The sequence below is a fragment of the Rhipicephalus sanguineus genome, chromosome 11 (assembly GCF_013339695.2).
Source record: "Rhipicephalus sanguineus isolate Rsan-2018 chromosome 11, BIME_Rsan_1.4, whole genome shotgun sequence".
Lineage (NCBI taxonomy): Eukaryota > Metazoa > Arthropoda > Arachnida > Ixodida > Ixodidae > Rhipicephalus > Rhipicephalus sanguineus.
Window position 1 is genome coordinate 37,413,395 of NC_051186.1, and position 21,905 is coordinate 37,435,299.

The following is a 21,905-nucleotide window of genomic DNA, read 5'->3' on the forward strand; positions in this document are numbered from 1 at the left end:
CGAATGCTCGTTCTCCTCGCATAGTGCGCTCGATCGAGTCGTCCCAGGGAGGCGAGGGTAAGACAGGGGGAGGTTGTTGGGGGGGGGGTAAGACTGGAATGGGGGGCGGGAGGGGGCTGTGAAAGAGGGGTCGCACTTCTAACGGGGACGCACTCTCCACGCGTCTCGCACGCGTTCTCCGCACGCGCGTTTGCGGGGTTTTTTTTCTCGCCGGTGCCCGGTGGCTACCTTCCAGGCCTCCTCCACCCCGACATCCCCCCACCCCAAATCTAGATGAAGGAAACGAGCTCTACCGTGCGCTTAGGAGAGATCCCCCTCCTCGAATGCGAAGAGGGGGGCAATTTTTCTCCCTTGCCGATTAAAGAAAGCAAAACAGAGAGAGAAGCCGCGCAAAAGGAAAAGAAAGGTGGGTTGCTGGCGGCGGGCCGTCCCATCTGCCGCAGCCGGGCCCATTGTGGCGTAGCGCGCGCGCGCGCTCCTCTCCCTAGCGGCGGCGTTCCTTTGTGGCGTTCCTTGGCGTCGCCAGCTGTCCCCTCACTCTCGCCCTTCTCTCGGCGTGCGCAGGTTCGGCCAAGTGTGACACACGAATGCCGCGCTGCCGTCGGCGCTGCTGCTGCTGCTGCTGCTCGGCGTAGCTGCTGCTCCTGAGGCGGCGGCCCTCCTCTTCCTCCCCTCTCCAGCGCTCCGCCGGTCCAATCGGAAGCCTTCGTCTTGGCGTGATGTCATCGGAGGAAGACTCGCCCGCCGAGGGCCAACTCAGTTTCGCACGCGCCGCGAAGGCCAAGAGGAACACGTCGCGGCTCCCGCGCGTCGACGCCGGAGAAGCGAGAGTCGCCGTGGCACCCCCTTCGAACGGAACCTCGTCGCTCGACTTGCGCTCGCCTCCGCTGCGCAATGGCTTCATGAGCGGAGACGAGCACCTGGAGCCGCACCAGGCTGAGCGCGGCAGCGCGCACCTCCTCCGCGACATCCTACAGGGAGGCCGCGGAGTCGAGGAGGAAGACGACGAAGACGCTGCGTCGGCCGACGAAGAGGAAGACGAGGAGCGTGACGAAGACGACGACGAAGAGATGGCGGCCGCCGCCGCTGCGGATGGTGCGGGCAGCGCGCGGGGCGCCTCGGACGACGAGACGGACGCGAAGAAAGCGCGCGTCGAGAGCATCGTGTCCAACATGCGCCGCGGAGGCAGCAACGGAGAGGCTCCGGCCAGCGCCCCGGCGCCGGCGGTCAACGGGTGCAAGAAGCGCAAGCTGTACCAACCCCAGCAGGCACTGTCCGGTGCGGCGGACGACGAACTGCGGCTTCGCAGCCGCGCCGGGGCGGCCGACCGCGACTCGTTCCGCCAGGAACTCCTCAGGCTCAAGACGGAGGTGGCCACCATGCAGCAGCGGTACGACGAGATGAGGAGCGAGGATGAAGACGACGAGATGGAAGAGGACGGCGCCGCGTCCGACGACTCGACCGCCGCTGGCGGTCGGCTGAGTAACAACAACAACAACGACGACGACTGCCGGGAACTGACGACGCCCCCTTCGGAGCTGTCGACGGACGCGCCGCGCTCCTCTCCGCTGCGGGACGTCAAGCCTCCCTTGCGCGGCGGTGGCGACTCTACAATGGTTAGCCCTCCGGGCACACCGCCGGACGACTTCCGTCACACCCGGCTCTCCGACGCCCCCCGGCAGACGTGCATAGTGAGACCTCCGCCCATGGTGTTTCCTCAGGACATGGAGCGGTTGGTGACGACCATAAAGACCGAGATGGCGTACGTCATACCGCGAGTGATCGACAACGTGTTCTATCGTTACGCGCGCAGCCAAGCACCCGACGGCCTGGCAGCCGCAGCGACGGCGGCCGCGGCGGCAGCCGCAGCCGCTGTCCAACAGCACCCTCCCCCGGCACCGACGACGGTTGCGCGGAGGCTGGACGGCGCGCCGCCGTGTCGGGACGACCAGCGCAGCATGCTGACGCAGATGCTGGACCGCAAGTCACCGCGGACCAAGGTCCTGGACCGGAACCGACTGAACGGCCACAGGGGTTCTCCCGGCGGTCCCACGGAGCGTTCCTTCTACCCGGGCTCATCGTCGACGCCCCTGAAGAGTAGGCACACGCCTCCGTTCTCGTCTTCGTCGGAGCCGGTGATTCCCGAGCAGACCGAGGCCATGTCGCTGGTGGTGCCGACCAAGAAGAAGAGGCACAAGGTCACGGACACGCGGCTGGTGGGTCGCGAGCCCGGCAGCCCCTCGTCCAAGGAGTCGCCGGGCGGCGGCGGCGGCGCGGGCTTCCCGCCGCCGCCTCTGGTCCCTGTGTCTCTGAACACGTCGGTGGCCATCCCGAACCCGAGCCTGCACCACGCGGCGGCCGACGTCTTCTTCCACCACGTGGACCAGCCTCGGCTGTACGAGGAGCAGCCGCTGCCCCTGATGCTGGCCGCCGCCGCCCACTCGCCCGCAGAGGCGCCCCCACACCGGTACCCGTCGCTTGCGGGGCCCAGGGCCCCGCCTCCGCCGCCACAGGACAACGACTCGGATAACAGCCAGGAGTACGACTCCAGCATGGCCATGATGTCGTTCCTCAAGTGAGTACACGTGTTTTTCCATCCTAGAGTACTTACTACGCGGCATGCTTGCCTGCTTTGCACGCGTGCGTGGGTGTGTGTAGCTTTGTCTTTCCAAAATGGTGGATCCTTGGTGGGGCTGCACGGTGTTATTATCATCATTAGCATCACCAGATTTACCACCTGTGCAGTTGAGCCATTGCGTAAGAGAGAGAGGGAGAGAAAGTGTACAGCTGATGTTTACAAAAATTTAGAAGTGAAAGGAGGTTGATTTTCAGTGATATGTAGCATACGACATGAATGTAATCGAAGGGGATTAAAAAAAAAAAACGCTCGAAGATATGTACATTAGGTTGCCATGAGCTCCAGCAATGAGAGGGAGAGAGAGAGAGAGGAAAAGTGCAAATTGCTAGAGTTGTGAGTGCGTCGCTCGAACACGTGCTGGTCAGAATTGACAGGCTTTCAAGGGAACGCCCACCTGCCACTTGACGCAACGACGCGCGAAAGTACACGATTTCGAGCTTGCTAACTATGGTTCCCTCCGTTCGACCAATCGGCGTCTTCTTGTTTTTGACGTAAGATTTGAAAGCTTGAAGGGGAGTCGTGCAGGTGTTCCGGCTCGAGCGATTTGAACTAGTATACATGTAATACAGAATATAAGGAAAATAACAGGAGAAGCCCGGTCCCAATATTTCTGACATGTTCTTCGGTGTTGAACTGACATATACTGTTCATATGCAGGTACATAACAACGGTACGCTAACTTCCAGGTATAGGAAGGCTTTGACTATTTTCTTTATGAAGACCGTGTGGTCAAGTTACGTTACCAGTGTGCTGTTAGTGCACACTCATACGCATTCGCAGGGTGAAGCTTTGAGCTCTAGTAGGTTTGTCGTATTAAGGTTAGAAGCGCCGCGTACGACTCCTTGTTTTACGTTCAGGCCATTAGTTTCCATATGCACAACTGGTTTCTCGCCAGATCGCATAAGTGCGAAGAGGAACAGGCAGTTTTTGCGTGAGTCCCGTATTGACGAAATGTAATTTCCCCACAGGGTGGCCGTACGTAGCACTTCAGCTTTTTCCGTTGTTTGTTTGTTTGTTGCGTTAACGTTGACAGCTGTAGCCAGCTATTGTCTTCAAGAATTTTCAAACAATTGCTCCAACCGCGGAGCCACCCTTTTCAGTTGTTTCAGTAATCATTGGGCAAGTAAGTTCCACTAAAATTGCGGAAAAAAAAAAACTATTCAAAACCTCTGTCAATTCACACCGTTTTGAGCTCATAACCATTCAGATGTGTGAGGCACCGTTGGAACCTTTTCTTGTCTCAATTCTGTGCGCCTTTCTTCATTATTGTTTTGAGCTTGAAAGTGACACTGATCTTTTAAGACCGTCACACTTGCAAGAGTGATACATCCTCTAACAAATGATGCGGTATATCTGAGAACATCAAGGTAACTGACACGCTGAAACAATTATTGTTGACAAATTCAAGCGTTTATTCAAGTATGTTCAGGATTTAATTTGCCGCCCGTGGTATTTGCATCAAAAAGTTAGATAGAGAAAATGAGACCTCCGATAATTGCTTTTTTTGCGCTTTTGTTCGTTATCCGCTCAGCCGTTGTCGAAGCATCCTCTCCTACAGCTCCAAACTATGAGAGACCAAACGGCAGTTTCACAAATGTTGTCTGCATCAGAGCTTTTGTTTACGGAGTTTTTTTCTTTTCTTTTTGGTAGTCATTCGTTGGCGAAAAATGACAACTCAGTTCACTATGTAATTTCCAGTTTAGAATAACAGAGAGCTGAGCTAGTTGGTAAGTATTCATTCTAAAAAGACAAGGCTTGCAAACACGGGCACAATAGTCACGACACCACAAACGCCGCTTTTGTGACTTATTTTTCGTGACTTCTTTCTTGTGTCCGCGTTTGCACGCCCTGTCTTTATAGAATAATTACCACTGCTGCTTGTTCGGGTATAAAGAAAAGAAGAGGAAAATTTTAATTTATTTTAGTGCGTAACGTTCTCATGCAAGTGCGAAGGACTTGCCTGTCAAGAAACCTCAATCTTCAAGGAACGCTACAGAAAGACAATATCATAACAGCTGTTTACAGTGGTTTACAGTAATTTTTCGGTACCCCGATTTCGCCTATTTTATGGGTTCGTTATTTCTCGATAAGATTAGTGGCGTGTTCTTCTCCTTTCGAATTTCGTGTCCAATTAAATCTCAGCTCGTCACGGTGAGACACGCATTTAATATGGATCTTTTTTTTTTTTCCTTTTGTACTTGGGATGATTTAGCACCGAGAAAAAAATTAGAAGCTCGCCAGTTCGAGTGTCATGCTTCCGCTTTAACTCCGACATAATTATTCATTCTCGATGAATGAATGGTCAACTATGGACTATATAGACCAGAAGCGGTGAAAACCCCATAAACTCATGTTAAGCATGGCGCTGAAACTGCAGCGAAGCATCGCCACCGGTCTTGCGAGATTCCCGTCTTTTCCGGCATATCCCACGCGGCGAACCAAACCCTCTTCTCTTGCAATATAAAAGTGGCCCGATTGGTTTATTTCACAAGTGTAATTCGCTATACCTCGGCTTATAGCTCAGTAATTCAATACATACGTTGTGGTAAGACGTGCCTTGCGTCGTATGTGAACGTGTGAGTTCCTGTCCTGCACGCGTGCATATACTTGGCGGCATTTAGTGCCATCTCGCATCGTTGCGCACATTTTCAGTTGAACAGAAACGACGACGTTTCTAACTTAGGTTTTGTTACACATTCTTCGGCGCCTTCGGAATCGACCGCTTCTTAGGCGAAATGCTAGAGGCCCGTGTACTGTGCGATTCAGTGCACCTTAAAAGAGCGGCGCTTGGTCGAAGTGATCCATCATTGTAAGTAGCCGTGAAACTTTACTGAGGACAGATACAAAAAGGACAGACCACAAAGCGCTTAGCACAAGTCATTTTTGTAGATGTCCTTAGTGAAAGCTTCGCGCTACCTACAACGATGAATAATTACCAACTAGCCCGACCAAATTGTCTGTGAAACTATCCGGAGACCTCCACTATGGCGTCTCTAATGGGCTGAATCACTTTGGGACGTTAAGCCCCACAAAACCAATCAGCTACTTAGGGGAAAGCGCCTGTATACTGATCAAATATACTTCCGTAACTTTCAATGGGCTCTCTCATCTGTTTTATGAGCATGACAAACGTGTCCGAGCGATCCTAGAAAGCGTTGGTACGATTCCACATCTTGCAGTAACCCACCACGGTGGTCTATAGTGGTCATGGTGCACGATTGCTGACTCGATGGTCGCGGGATAGAATTCCGGCTGTGGCGGCCGCATTTCGGTGGGGACAGAATGCTAGAGGCCCGTGTGCTTTATTAGATTTAGGTGCACGCTTAGAAAACACCAGGTTATCACGGAAAAAAAAAAGTTCGCTCGTGCTGTTAATGTTTAATGTGGATACCGTGACACACCAAGATCTCCTGAGCAGCGACCCTGAGGCGGGCGTTCTCAGCACCCTTTGATCAATCGCGGATCCATTCATGTCGATGTACAGCCTTTCATGCTTATATACAGAGAACCACGGAACCCACAAGATGAAATGTGCTATTCAGGCCGCTTTGCAATGACATCAGAGAGCAGCAAGTCGTCCCGAAAAGCAGTTCATGGAGCGTGTGTTTAGAAAAAGAAGATGGATGATTTTAAGTACTATATCAGGGGTCTCAAACTCACCTCAGCTAGCGGGCCGCAGTCACGAAATTTAGTCTCGCGAGGGCCAGGTCAGTGAAGAAGGCTGGAGCGAGGGAGGGGCAGCTCCAACAAGATGTCAGCCAACGTTGCTTTTTCAAGAAAGGCCTTTCCCGTATCTGATCTCCTTCCCATATCTCTGAAGGGCATTTGGCGTCAGAAATCGGGAAACATATCGATACCGATTTCCAAGATGAGTAAAGCCTGTACGCCGATTCTGAAATAAGCAGTTTTTAACAGCGAAGCTGTTCTAGGTCGGCGTAAAATGTCTGTCGTGGCCCAAAACTATCATCATCTTGAATCGGCACTCGCTCTCTACATCCTCTTCTTCACCTTCGTCCTCTTCTGCTTCGCACCAGAACACGTACGTGCGCCGATTTCTCCGGCGTGGCCTGTAATAACCCTGACGGGTGGGAGAGCGAGTACAGGGAGCGAGAAAGATATATAAAAAAACACAAAGAGAGAAATTCTTGCCCGAAAAAAAAATTCTTCACGAGGCGGGATTCGGACCCGCGTACCCTCTATCCGAAGGCGAGCGTCCTAACCGCTCGGCTATCCAGGTACGCTAACAGGAAATAGTATATCCTTTCTATAGTAAAGTGTAGTAAGGGTGTGGGGAAGGAGAGTGAGCGGGAGGAGGAGAGATGTGTTGGAGAGGAGGAGGGAAGAGAGTAAAGCATAGCATAGAAAGAATGAGAAAGAGACAAATAGAGAGAATCAAAGAATTATAGAGAAAGAAACGGATGAAAGAGGAGGAAATATAGAAGGAGCAATAAAGAGAAACAAATAGAGAGAAACATAAATAAATAGAAATAAACAGGGAAAGAAAGACGTAGAAAGTACAGAGAGAAGATAGAAAATAGAGGAAGAAACAAAGCCATAATTTGCAGAACTTAGCAATACAGCGAAAGCCAGGACTACATAGGTGTCCATCAACTACGCTGTGTCTTTAGCATTGCGCCGCCAGTGCAGGCTATGCTAATTTTGTTCCACGGTTATGTTTCAACATATGGTAACCGCATGGCGTGCACGACGAAGGAAATGCTTGAGACTAGTCATGTCTGAGTAGCTCATGAACATACTTATTAAGAAAATAAAAAAAATGCATGGGATGAAGAAAGTCATGTGCGGGCCGCGTGTTTGAGACCCCTATAGTATAATGACTGCGTTTCGAACAAATGGTTTCACGACTTCGGGTATCCTACACACCCTACTATGGGATAGCGGTAACCGGTCCCGATATGCTACGTTTAGAAAAAGTTCATTTCATCGAAGGACGCTACGAACACTTGGAAACAGTGTCTGTACAATAAGAAACGGAAAGGACGCTCAAGTGAACTGATGTGTTAGAGTACGTTATACGTTCTAGTGTGTGGTACAGCAACTCGACTTCCTAGCTGACCGTCAACGTGGCGCCCGTAAAGTGCCGACGTGATAAGCAAAAGTTTCGGAATACCGACTGAAAAAAGAATTGGGAGCGGAAACTTATCTGTTCGAGTGAGGTATGGCCAAGGTAACTTTTATTTCAAAATTATAAATAATTGCGTGTCCGAGCGAAAATTAGTGACTTGACTTCATCCTGCCGTTGTTGACTGATCTTTCGACTTGGTACCGAGAACAATTCCTGTTCCTTTTTTTTCTTTTTTAGGATCTTCGGTGTATACGTAAAATGTTCTCGACATATTTCTCATCTCGCCGTCACGCGTTTTCTGACTTTCATTGTCTCTCTTGTGTATATGCGTTATAATCACTGCTTTTATAATGGACTTGAAGAAAGTGGGCAATTAACAATGTTGCTGTTGTTGCCCTTCTGGCCTTCCTCTTTGCTCTCTCTTTTTCTGAAACTAGTCGAAATTTCGTGTCAGTCTCAGCACAGAGTAAATGTAAATCACACATGCACGGATGAGCTTGCGGCGTGATGCATATGTTTCTAACTTTTAAAGTTAGAGGCCTTACATGCCTCTCAGACGCGAAAAGTGGCCGTCGGCGCAAACACGAGCGATGCAAAAAAATCATCACATCATGTCGTCCCCATATGACGTCATCATGACGTAACAAGGTTGCCAAAATTTGTGGCATCACTGTGACGTCACGCGATGACGTCATCTTACGACATCGTCGGCTGGTCAAAGGCGGGCCGATCCCGGAGGCACTGCAAAACCACGTTGGGTGCTGGAAGCTTTCGGCGGATAAGTACAGTCGACCGAGAAGAAAAAGAAGAATATGGCTTTCGCCTCCAGTCACCTTAGGCAACTGCACAAAGGACCATGTGACTTTCTGCATAAACCTTGAAATAATGAGACCTGTGAAAAAAAAAAAAACATCTTTTTTTCGATATTCGGAATAATAGGTCATGGTACTAGCGATATTCGGCTTTTTCTTCTTCCTTATTCGGTATCCGATTCGACAGCTACTATTCGGCGGTCGCACTTTATACTTAGCGTTCAAATGCACGCGGTCTTGTACCATTGCGCAGGTACTTCAACGGAGCCGGTGGCCCTTCGTCCCACGCTCCGGCCGCGGCCGGTCTTCCGGGAGGCCCGGGCAGCCAGAGCGGCAACCACGGGAGCAGCAGGGGCGACAACGCCTCGGTGGCCTCGGACTCTCCGGGCTTCAAGTCTCTCGGGGGCGTCGGCAGCGGCGGCGGCTACACCACCACCCTGACGCCCATGCATCTGCGCAAGGCCAAGCTCATGTTCTTCTACGTGCGGTACCCGAGCTCGGCCATCCTCAAGATGTACTTCCCGGACATCAACTTCAACAAGAACAACACCGCGCAGCTCGTCAAGTGGTTCTCCAACTTTCGGTGAGTCTCCTCTATCTGCGATATGCTCCTCCTGTAGCTTCTTTTTTTCGTTTTTTCTGTCTGTTTACATGTACGAATAGCATAATCGCTTGATACCCACAAAGCTTGTCAAAGTTATTCAGTTGTAAACATATAGTGGCGGTTGTTCGCTCCATATCGGGTCCGGTTGCTGCGACCTGTAAATTGTAATGGTAAATTGTACTGTAAACTATGTTGTACATGTAACTGCAAATTACACTTAAAATGTTCTACAACTACACTGTAATTTCGGACACCTCGCCACAATTGCCCGCAAATATTTCGTGTCAAGTGGACACTAATTACAGGCAAGCAGCTTCCGAATCTTACCAAAATAATGGTTGATGGACCGATATTTGCGAAAACCGGGACTTCGTGCGTCCGCGTTTGTTTCATGCCGGGCTTGTTTCGTTTCGCTGAAAATGTAAGACGTAACCATTTTGCAAGAAACGAAAAAGCGTACAGATGTGTTCGTAAGCTGTATGGTATCGGAACAACCGCACAGTTTTGTCGGAAGAGCTGGTTGAGAGAGCTTCGCAAGTACTAAGCAAAGAAAAGATTAAAAAAAGAAAAAGAAGACTCATGCGCCCCTCACACGTAAACCGCAGAAACTTGAGGACGAGGCACGTGTGCATGGCACGAAAGGCGAACCTCCCTGTCAAGTGCGCCAGCTGAGTTATAAGATGTTCTCGTAGCTATTCCAGATACAGACAAAACAGGTGGCTTCGAAATAAATGACTGCAAATAGCGCTCTCGCTGTCAAGAACACGCCGTTGTGAATGTGCGGGTCCCAAGAGGCCATATAAAAACGCCAGTTTCTCGGTCAAAAACTCAACGTCACAAGTGTGCCCGAAACACCACCTCTCGTGGTGGAAGGCCCCTCTCGCCACTCGAGCTGCAAGCTTCGCCCGAGGGTGTTGTAGACTGCGTTCCTTTGGTATACCCTTCTTCTCCTTCTTATATTCCCTCAGCACTCGCGCGGTTCCCGTCGTCGAAAAGTAAATCAGTAAAAAAGAACTAGGCCGATAAGCGGTAAATTTAAGCGAGAGCACGCCGGTCCGCGAAGCTTGCTTGCCTCGGGGTGTTTTGGTCGTCGACGCCGCTGTCAGCGATAGAAAGTTCAGCAGTTCGTCTTAAGTGCGCGCAGAGCTCGAGCTAGGCCATTGTTTAAGGCCCCTGCGGTGTCAGGTTTTTTTTTTTTTTATGCATCTTGGCAGTCAGGGCACCGAGCCCCGCGAAAAGATATAGTGTATATACACAGACGGTGCGCACACGCACACAGACAACGCCCCTCGTCCTCTTCGTCTTCCTCCTTGCATCACTCGTGATGACAGAAGAAAGGGAACGCGTAGGTCCCGTTATCGCCCACCGTGTTAGGGGGCACGCGCGGGCAATTTAACCGGAGATTGGCAACCGGGCAAAAAACCCTGTATATCTACCTCCTCTTTAAAGGGAGGGGGAACAGCGGTAGGTTGAGAGGTGGGGGAGGTGAGTATCCAGGACGCAGTTTCAGTTCGTAAAGGAAAGCGGGGGAGTGGGGGGAGTTGACGTGTCTGCGAGAACAGCTGGCCAAAACTGGGGAGATAGTTGCCCGAACCGGGGCGTCGGTCTGGACAGCCCTTCCTTCTTACAGCGGCCCTTGGGTTGACCCCAGTCCAGTTTGTAAACAGTGTCCGAAAAAAAAAGGGGGGGGGGGTAGGCGTGGACGAGATAGTTTGCTTGATGACGGTTAGAAAAACGGAGTGATGAGGCTTGGACCTTCCCAGGCTTTGTATAGATTGGAGACTTGCGCGGGGACGCCAAGTACTCTCTATATCACTGACCGCTCGAGTAGCGCCGAACTCCTCCGAGCGGGGGCGCGTCGATCATCTTACGCTGAATGCGTTTCGCTCCTTCTGTGTCTTCGCCGCGCACTCTACATAGCCTAGCTCTCCGGGGCATTGTCCTTTAACTGGCCGTTTGGACGTGGTCTTACGCGCCCACCTCTGGAGTTTTCGACGCCGACATAAAAGATATGTGGACAAGAAGGCGCTCGTTGGTCGACCGCGACACGAGCAAACAGATTACCCAAGCCGAGCGGCGTTCATTATCGCATATTAACGCCAGTCTTGAACACGTTTAATCGCGCGTATGTTCGACAGTATGCACTTGTGGAGAACGGCTCATTTAACGCGTGTATCAGTCGTAGCATAGACTTTCGCGGTACCGGCCAGAGTCGTTTGTCAACGTACTGAATGGAAGAAATGAAATACACCCAAAGGTGTGCCGATGTTCTCCTGTACGGGGTCCTTCTTATGCTGACTTCCTTGCTACCAAGACATATTTGTCCATCGAACAATCACATATGAGGCACAAAAATCATGGAATATGCCATAGTTGTTCAGTCATGAAAATGTAACTATTTCTTAGAGCGCACGAGAAGGGGACGGAACGAAAACATGGTCCCGTTTTTATATATTTACCTTCTGTCATTGTTTGCACCAAGAATCACACGTTCGGTGTGGAAGTTAGGTGTGTATACACGGACACAAGATAAAGGAAACGGACAACGCACACGACAGCTATCGACTGAAAGGTCGCGATGTAATGGAAAAGAAGGTAGACAGAAAACGTATCTGCGCATGCTCAGTAATGGCAGCGCCATCCGTCGCTATGGTGGCATGTGCGTCTGCCTTTCTTTCTGCGTTTCTGCCTTTCGTTTTGCGTTACTGTGTGATCTTTGAGTAGACACTCCCTATTAGTGTCGTGTGTTTTCCTTATATCCGTTGTCTGTACGCCTCAATTTTCCCTGCCATCATTCCCTACAAAGAGCCTCAACTTCCTTTCTTCAGTGACTCCAGGTTTAACTATTTTAATGGACTCCGTCGGTAACAATGTGAGACGGTATTCACTACCATAGGCGTGCGCACAGGGGGGGGGGCGGCCGCCCTCCCCCTAATAACCTAAGAGGGGGGGCGCAAAATCTGCCCCATACATTGACCCCCCTAGTCAGCTAAGAGTGGGGGAGGGTGCAAAATCTGTCTCGTACATCGACTTACAAGGGGGGGTGGGGGCGCTGCGATGAACCTTCGCCCCCCCCCCCCTGATGGGGAACCCTGCGCACACCTATGTTCATTACAATGCTACTGCTGCCGAGTGTGAGACGGCTTGTGTTCACCGCACGCGGAAAACGCGTTCTGTGCAACCGGTGCGAATCCAGATCGATCCGCAAGGGTGGCACGGTGGCGCCGCCTGTCGGCGGTAACGCTCAACAGTACCCGCCGCTCTCTCGGCACGTGCGCACCGTCCCAGAAGCCAGCTGGGGTGCTGCTTAATAAGTCCGTAGTTCCTGGACTCGACGAAAACGTATCTTTAGATGCTTGATCTTTGTTTACTAGTGGTATAACGGTGCACAGTAAATATCGTGTCAGACGCGTTCAAAGCAAGTGAAATTGAATTAAAGGTACATTAGTGTCGCTTGATAATAATGACCGGATCGCATTTTTATTCTTTTATTTTTTTTCTTTCATTGACGCAACTGGTGCTGTGGAATACGTTTTAGGCAGGAGCAGTGTGTTCGCCAAAGCTATATACACGTCATCCATTCAGTGAGAGCTGGAAATTATGCGTGGCGATGAAACAACGCTTCCATTTAGGTTCGCGTGCGATAGTGGGCAATATGTATAAAGGAAGTATTTGCAGGCAATCACGCCTACGTGCTCATTTTCACACAGTTCAAGTCTTCTGAACATGTCCTTATCTTGGTTGTTATCGACGGCAATGACAAATGCAACGCCGTCCAAGTCAAATAGAACTCGTACAGATGCGTCAACCAACATCGTTTGCTCACTTTTGTGACGTCATGGTGATGGTGAACTTTCCCCAATATCGACGTCTAACGGTTCCGGAACTATATTTCAACGCGTGGAGGCGAACGGAACAGGCAGATCCAGTACACTTTTGTGGGGACCGAGCTCGCACTGCATTAGTTCTTAAGTTGTCGCGTTCGTTCCTATTCAGTGAAAAAAACTCGTTGATACGGTTCTGCATAATACGTTTTTCGTTTCATTCCCGACCAACCTCCCTTGGCAATAATGCATTTTCATGCGTTTAATACGATCACATTTTTGCCCAAGATTGGGTATTACGACTACGAAAGTGGACCTTGACCGATATATCTAGAAGTCCTTCGTTTATTCTTCAGTACACTAGCCTAAACCGCGTTCAAACAAGCCATGATCTGCACGTTGCAGAGCCGCTGAGGACGCAGCAGCGTCGGTTTTGAGGGAAAACATCGTTGCTAGGCGATCTTCTCGCCGCAAAAAGAAAATGCAGCGCGAATTGACCAGCTACTTCAATGTTGCTCTATAAAAGTGAGTTACTGAAGGAGTATGCATATTTTCCTCTCTTTTTTTTTTTTCAACCTCTTTGGTTCATACGATTTTTGCATAATACGTTTTATTTTCCGGTTCCCGTGAAAAAACGTATCAACGAGATTTCACCGTATATCGGGCGAGGAAGAGTGTACAGTCCATCCTGTGTATTCAATTGATCTCGCTCGAGTCCCGTTGCGCATTCAAGCATTCTAGTGCTGCAGCGCTGCGGTGACGAGTGGTGAATTGGAGCGGCGGCTTTCTGTTGAACACTTTTGAAGCGCAGCGGTTCGCATGCAGCATCGTGTGCGCGTATTCGATTCGGTCACTGATCCGGGCAGTCTGCGTGCCCTCGCGACACAGCACGTGACCGTCCCAAAAGAGAACATTCATAACTCTGTGCGACGGTGTATAAATGCTGATTCAGGACGCTCTATTTCAGTGTTGTTGTTTTTTTTTCTTAGCCAGTATATTTTTCCCGTTATACTCTTGAGCTCAGTCAATACGGCCCGTTCCATCCGTTCTGTATTCTCTGTCAGGATATCCCGTGATTCCAGGAGGCCCGCGTCTGGCGTCACTGTTTTGTTTTGTTTATTTGTATGTTTGTTTGTATTACGTATGCATTTAGTGCGCTTCCTAATTGAAAAAACAGTCTGTGTTAGAAAAAATGTAAACAAATAATATTTAAACAGGTTGTATACTGACAGTACTTTCTTACTTTTGCCCTGCGAGCTACCTTTGTTATTATTATTATTATTATTATTATTATTATTATTATTATTATTATTATTATTATTATTATTATTATTATTATTATTATTATTATTCAATCAGCAACACTTCTGGCATCACCTTTGTAGAGTGTGCACGCATTCATTAAACTAGACGTCAACTCTGTAAAAATATTTTTAAAAAACATTAAATAAGCCCCAAGCACCAGGAAACGTTCTGTGGACATATCCTACTCCACATTTTAATGAAACCACGAAAGCGGCTACCGAGAAACGTATAAAAAATTGCGTGTAAACTAAGCCTGTCAAACAACTATGAAAAAAGAACAAGAAAAAAAGGAAGCCACAACATCGTGCCCTCCTTCCTTATTAACAATGACACTATTTGCGACGTTTTTAAATATCCGCAGTTAATCAACCTTCTAAGCCTAGGGGAATCAGATTTTCCTGGCGCACTTGAGCGTTACCCGACCACAAAATCTGGAGAATCGGATTCACTTTTAGACGATCCTTTTCTTCTTGCACTTCGGTGCAGCATGACCCCGCGAAATCGAATTACGCGTGTGCACACTGAAGGCGCGCGCTCCGCGAAAACGTTCCTTCGATCCTTTTAACAGCCGTAAGGCGCCAGCGGCCAGAGTTTATCGCGTTTAAATTGTGCGTTCCGCCGACTAGGTTCATTAAAATTAAATACGGAAAACAGTAAGAAAGAGAGAGCGCTCAGGGTAGGCGGGCTTCTTCGCAATACCCGCGCGCCTTACAACAACGTTTTAGCTTCTCCGCAGCGCCTGCGAGCCTTCGCAACGCAGCCTCCTTTAGGGAGCGGCGCAAGTGCTCGGCAACGAAACCTTCTTCGCAACAGCACCCCCCCCCCCCTCCGAACTAGCGCTCGCTTCGTTAATTAGGATAATTTCCGCTCGCGCTAATTTCGCTTGGCTGCGAGGAGCCGGCTGCCTTGATTTCAGCGGGCGAGCACCTTCGGGAAAAGCCGGGGCATCTGGCGTCTTGGCTGCGTAGTGCGTACAGCGTGGTGTTCTATAGGTAGTCGGGGATTGGGTAAAGAAGGGGGGAGGGGTGGGAGGAGTCCATAAAATTGCTGAGAGTCTAAGCAGGTCTTCTGGCTTTGAGCGGAGGAGGAAGAGCGAGAGACGGGCTTGAGAAATACGGCAATTTGACCTAAGTTGCCTGGAGAGACGACTCAGCCACGTGAAACGATGGAAGGGGTAATATGGAGGTGGTCTGCAGTTTGGCGGGCCTTTAATGCTTGAAGTGGCGTACAAGTGTTTCGACGCACCGCTCGTCTCGGCTCTCCTGACGTTCGACGTATTTACTACGCATTTACTCCGTAATGTCACTGAGACCGTGCTGCTTGCTGCGCATAGAACGATGCTCTAAAACCGCCGCTACGGCCTTTAATGGCGCTGGCTAACTCATCCCGTGACAAATACCTATGGTCTCGAGTACGTTAGTACCCAAGAAAGTGCACAATATGATGAATTGCTCGCGAGAGGTATCAAAATAGGATACGATCGTAGACGTTCATGTTCTAAAATGTGGATTAGGGTTTCCATTAGGGTTCCATGCTGTTTGCTCCTTTCGTTCACCTTCGTTTCTTTTCCTTATCATTCGTACAGTTCGACCCTACGAAAGGGTATTTCTGCTTACGCTTTTTATGATTTCACTGTCTGTTAGCTTCATGCGATCGTAAACATTAATAGAATGGAGCCTCATCCGTTTCTCTCATTTTTTTTTTCTTGCTATTAGCAATGCAAGGGAGATGAACACAGAGGGGAGAAAAGGAGGAGGGCGGCACAGCGAAGGCAATTGCATAGTATTTTGTTGCAGACAGGAGTTCGTTGTTTTCAGAAAGCTCATTCGAAAGCTTCTTCAAATGACGTTTGGTTCTCTTTTTTTTTTTTTTTTTTACTGTACAGCATTGTACTCCTCAGTCGTGGAAAGGAAGGTGAAAAAAAGACAGGGAATAAGCGTTCGTCATTTCTTCGCTGTCTCTCTGTTACTTTCTTTTCACTCTAATTGTCATTTGTTTGCATTTCACTTAATCATGGTCATTAGTGAGTCACGCGTTACGTTCATTACAACAGAACAGTCATCGTCATAAAAACAGACGATCTATGCCGAACGTTCACTTAAGTTCTGCAATCTAGCTTCTATAGACGTTCAGTCCATCCTAGTTTGTCCCTAGTGTCTTGTGCAGGCGCCTCTTTATCAGCAACAGAAAAAAAAAAAACACTATGCGTTTCTTATAAGCAAGCAAACGGCAGGACCGGCGCAATCAGACGCACACTATAAAAAATGTCTTGAAGAAACACATCAACAACAACAAAACGAACAACCGCGCCTTTCCTGAACCCCGCACATGACATTAACGGTGCGTAAACAATGCGCGCTGTGTGTATGGCTCGTTCGTCCCCTCCATCCCGGCCCCTTTGCAAGGCGTGAAAGGCCCGGCCGGGGCTTCCTCAACTAACGCAGAGCGAAGGACGTTAGCGCGAGGCCAAGCCATAGCCGAGTCGAAATTACTCAAGAGATAAGCAAGCCGCCCGCTCCGCAAAACAACGGTCATTGTCGTAAGTTGATGCAAACGCGCGGTCAGCCACGAAGAAGATTGGCGCCGAGCGGGAACGAGGGGGGGGGGGGGGGCGCTGCTGCAGCCTGCCTCCTCCACTCACCGCCTCCGCTAGGTTGTTTGGTGCGGTAGTGCGCGCCGCGTGGCGGCGCTCTGATGAACCAGAAAACAGACAGCGATGATCATCATGGGAAAGGAGTCGCCGCCAAGTCCTCGCTGTACGTTATGCGTACTTCTCTAGGAGATACTACAGAAGGGGCGATGGCAGAAGCAAGTCAGCCCGAGCTAGCAGCGTTCGCCGCGAATGAGCTTTGTGTATTAGTGAAGGGGTAATGCTGTTTGCCAGTCTTAATCGTGTTTTGGCCCGTCCGTTCTCCGAGTATGCCCTTTCCTGCGCTATAGCTCGGTGCCTTACTTTTTTTTTTCTCAGTAGCAGTTTCTGCAGGCTCTCTCCCTGTCTCTTGAATGCACGTTGTCATTAGCTCCGGCTGGCGGTTGGTAGTGCCGGTCGTGGTTGTTTGCCGCGCGCCGCCCCCCACTAAATCTTTGTCTCGTTTGATTTTGCGGAACCGAGTACGAGGAGAGCTCTCGGGTACGATTAATTCGGACCCGCAGCACAAGCCAAGCCGGTGATATTCGCGTGGCTGAAGACAAGCGATGTTGTTTAAAGGATCCCCGATGACCTCCTCGGCGTTTCGACGCAAGAAAAAAAAAGTAATGACGTCAAGGAAGGGAGGGGACTTCAAATCAAGCGCTGTTTCGTGTACTGCGTTTCTGTTTTGCACACTGGGTTCTATGTGTGTTTGAATCGTGGGGCCGTGATCGGGTGTTGTGTACGTTTAGAAGAGGAACGAAGGGGGAAGTTGAAGGCGCGGCAGATGATCGCTTCCAATGACGAACGGCGCCGCCGCTTAGTGCGTGATAAGAAGCTTGGCATGAGGAGGAAAAGAGCTCGCTTTGCTTACTCGCTAACGTTGGGACGATGATACCGTGTTTGTTTGCTTGTTTGTTTGTGCTCAGGCACTCGGCTCGTGCTGAGTTTTTCGCGCCGGCCACGCACCATCGCTCGCGAGGGAATCGGGAAGAACCGACGCAGAAGCACTTTCCCTGTTACTCTGTCTCCCACGCCTCTTTCTTTATTTCTCTTTCTCTCTCTCTCTCTCTCTCACACACACAACTGCACGTGATACACGCGTACGCACAACACGCCTTCGCTCCCCACCTGTTTGTTTTTGCGAACACCCGCGTTTATACACTGGGGCTCGCTACTATCAGTAGTTTTGTTGTTTCTCGCAAAGCGAGCGGCCGCCGGGGAGGGGGGTGGGGGGAGTTGGGGAGAACAGGGAGGCTGGGGTTGCGCGGAGTGGTGGAGGAGGGTTAGTGAGGCCGAAGATAAGAGCAGCTGGGTCTGCAGGGCAGACGCCTTTCTTCCACTTTCGCATCGAACGGGCCTCACCCGTCGTGCGGGCCGGCGTTGTTTATTATTTGTCCGCGCCCGTTGTCCTTCTTTTTCGGGAACCACGGACGTCGAGAAGAGATGCTCTCTTGTTCTTGCGGCCTGAGTTCATTAAGTAGGAGAGGAGGAAGGAACGTGGCACTGAGAGCGGAGACCGAGAAAAACAAGCGAACGCCCTCTCACGTCGCTTCACGTCGACGGGCGAGCGTGTAGGTGGAGCCACTGTACGGGGATGGCTTTCAGCGTCCTAGATGAGAGCTTTGAGAAGGCGCAACTAGCTCAGTTCGTTAATTACCGTCGAGAAGAGGCAGCGCGGGAGGAACGACGCGACTTGTGCGGCAGCGAGGCAAGGGGTTTTCGTGTGGGGGAAGGTTAGAAGGCCCAAGGAAACCTCGAGCGTTCACGTAAAAATCAACAACAGCGACGCTGTGCGGACGGAGGCAGCAGAAGCAACACCACCAAGCAGGGTGACGATGGAGCGGACCGTGTATCTAAATTAGCGCCGCCCCCTCAACCTTGGGTCTTTTTCTTACGCCTCTCGCGCTCTCTTCTTCACCGTTGACTTTTATTGACTTTTATTGTGGAGCGAGGATTGGCTCATCTTGGAGGGGAAAACGTCGCTAGCGACGAAATCCCTCTAGCGGCCGCCGCTGGCTCTTCGCGCTAACCCTATAGTGTTGTTATTTTCTTCCACCCCGCCCTGCCAATCTGATGATGCTCGAGTTCTCCGTGTTGTTTTCCGGGGGTGTTTTCCGAGTTGATGGAAGGGTGCGCTCCCAGCGAGGACGACGCGAACCGGCTAATGACCGCCGACGCACTTCTTTTTCTGCACGTAGTTATTCCTCGCAACACGGACTTCGGTCGTCTCCGTTTTCTTTATTTACTTTTTCTCGATTTAAGTGTGTTGTACACTTAGCTCGCTTATACGGCCACCTTTATTAACGGCATCGGGAAAAAACAGTTCCCACCGTTTTCCACACCCAATGGTTTTCTCGCCGTCCTGCTGTTTTCTTCTGCGGCATTCCCGAAATGATCGTCAGCGCTCGTTGCGGCAGCAGTTTGATTCGATTCTGTTGAGGCGGCTTCTAATGATACTACGCGACATGGTTTCTACCTCACAGTCAGATCCTTACTCACTTGGTTTTCAATTATTCCTTTCTTTTTCCATTGTTGGTTTTCACTTTCTGTTTCCGTGTTGATCTGTAAAGTAAGGATCCGGTGAAGCGTACAAGCGTAAGCGCCTTGACAGCGAGCATACATAGGTCTGTACTGTTACGGATATATTTACAGGGTATATACAGGGGGATAAATAGTCGAGCAGTCAGTATGGCAGTTGCCCTTCTCCAGAGAACCACCACGTCCTCCTTCTCTTCTTCCTCAACTTCACCTTGATCATAGGCATGGAGGTTTTTATTTAAAAAAAAACTGCTGGTGTGGAAATTATGCCTAGAACGTGAAGCCATACCACCGCCATCTTACTCCAGGCACGACAAAACGATGGCATACAGTAAAGAAAAAGCAGCGTTTGCTTCGCACGCCGTACGAATTTAACACCAATTTTTCCGACATATAGTGCTCATCGGCTACCTTCGTGTTACTGGTTTTAAGAAACCTCAATGACTTGGCAAATTTTAGAAAAAATCAAGTTACTTATGCTCATCCAGATGTAATACTTTTGTCGCGAACAGCGATCTCTTATTTTATATTTAGGCTATCGTTCGCGTTAGCAGAGCAAGATCACTGTATCTCTGATTGAGTATAACACGAGAGGGCCATGCTTTTGAGGTAAGCTCCAGGCGAATTCTGGCTTCACATCCGCTGCTAAGACCTTGTGAAAGCTTCCACTCCATAATTTTTTAAAAGCTTTCTTGCACCGCAACAATATAAAACATGCAATGACCTCACACATCGTGCCAGTGCACCGTGTGCTAACACGGGCGCTCGCTTCCCCGGCACATTCGCGCCTCTTGTACGTCGCTCTACACTAGGAGTGACGTGCAGGAACACCTTAACACTCGTATGCACAGAGGAAAAGAGAAAAGAAAGGGAAGGCGCAAATCAGCGTGAGCTGACCGGAAGTTTCTGGACGGAGGCAGAGGTCCGTTTCGTTGACCCTCACTATGGCCGTCCTCCCATCCATCGGTGGAGGCCTGGGAAAGGGGGAGGGTCCGGAGATCGTTGTGCCGTGAAGGCTATTTGCGCAGCTGCTATGGCGGCGCTACTACAACAGTCGCACGCGAGCACTGCTTCATTTTCCTTTCCTTCTTGTCCCTTTGTCTTGGTCCCCGGCGGCGGTCGTTTCAGTTCTTCGGCCGAGGCAGCTGAAAACACGCGTGCGATCGTCCAGCGGCGGGCTGCTGTGCGCGCCCTTCTTTTGCTCCGGCTTCGCTCGGCGCTTGCTTAGCTGCCGTCAAGCCTTATACTCGGGACTTAGAAGAAATACGAAGGCAGCCCCCCTTCCTCACTCTTCTTCCTTTTGTAGAGCAATGTCAACAGCATTAAGAAGACGCAGGTCGGCGAGGAAGGAAAAATGATTCGCTGGCGTGGGAGCGCGCAGTCAGGTTTGCGCACGCTCTATATATACTTCAATTGTGCCCTGGAAAGAGTTAATAACGTCTGGTAGTAGACTTAGACTGGACTCGGGCTTGACCTTGCGAGTCTAACAAAATAGAGCGTACGTAGACAGCTGCTTTCATACAGGAGTCAACCGAAACCGAAAGCTGCGTCCTTCATTGCCTTCGTCTTGGAACTACATGGACGTTACTCAAAACGTCGGCAGCCAGCCAAGCGGGTGACGCGACCACCGCGGCTGTTGTTCCTTCAGTATAGCAAGACAATGAATGGGGCTAGTTGGTGCACGTTCGTGTTGAAATGTGCTTGGTACCCTAGCAGAACACAAAACACTGGGCTTGTGTTCCCACCAGGACACACTATTAAAGTCTGGTGTTCCCACCAGGACACACTATTATAGTCTGGTGTTTACACGAAGACACACCAGAACACACCAAACCCACTCTGGTGGGTTTTTGGACTGGGTATGACCCAGTCCAAAAAGTTACTGAGTGGGATGACAGTTACTGAGAGGACTAAAAGACGAAGAAGAAAGAACAACACTCTATAAACTGCCCAATTCTAAAGTTTTTTAAACAATTTATAAAACCACTCAATTTTTGGCCAATCCCCCACAGTGGGTGTGAGCCAGACTAAATGGGTGAATAACAACAACAACAATGTGAACCTACGTGGCTTACGTTCACTTGTTCTTTTTTCGGCGTCTTTTAGTTATTTGATCAACTGTCATACTAAGCTCATTTCATCATGAAAGTTTGTTCAGAACTTTGCTGTCTCTCTCTTATGCTTATGATCAACGCTGGTTGCTTCGTCAATTTCGTGAGCACTTGCATTCTGCGTGCGGCAGCTTCATGGCGCAATCGCGCCTTCAACCCGTCCAACTGCCTACTATATACTGAACCTTTGTTTTCGCAATGCCGTGTAACACGTAGGTGCGGTTACTAGATAGACTCCGTATATAATCGAAAAATTCGAATGCTGTACCAGCGCATCCTCTAAAAATAGAGGAGGCGCTGGCTGTACAGAGCAGCAGCGTTTAAAGGTGAAAGCGCCAGGCAAAAGTAATCACAA

General features: G+C 50.0%; 1 protein-coding gene across 1 annotated transcript in view; it reads left to right on the forward strand.

Annotated features, from left to right (window-relative positions):
* The first annotated feature begins 436 nt into the window (after nucleotides 1–436).
* Nucleotides 437–21,905, forward strand: part of LOC119374456 (homeobox protein prospero) — a 40,821-nt gene continuing 19,352 nt past the window's right edge. The window contains exons 1-2 of the mRNA XM_037644557.2: nucleotides 437–2,575; nucleotides 8,790–9,119. Coding sequence (XP_037500485.1) covers nucleotides 720–2,575; nucleotides 8,790–9,119 — 2,186 coding nt within the window. The 5' untranslated portion in view covers nucleotides 437–719. The remainder of the gene's footprint in view (nucleotides 2,576–8,789; nucleotides 9,120–21,905) is intronic.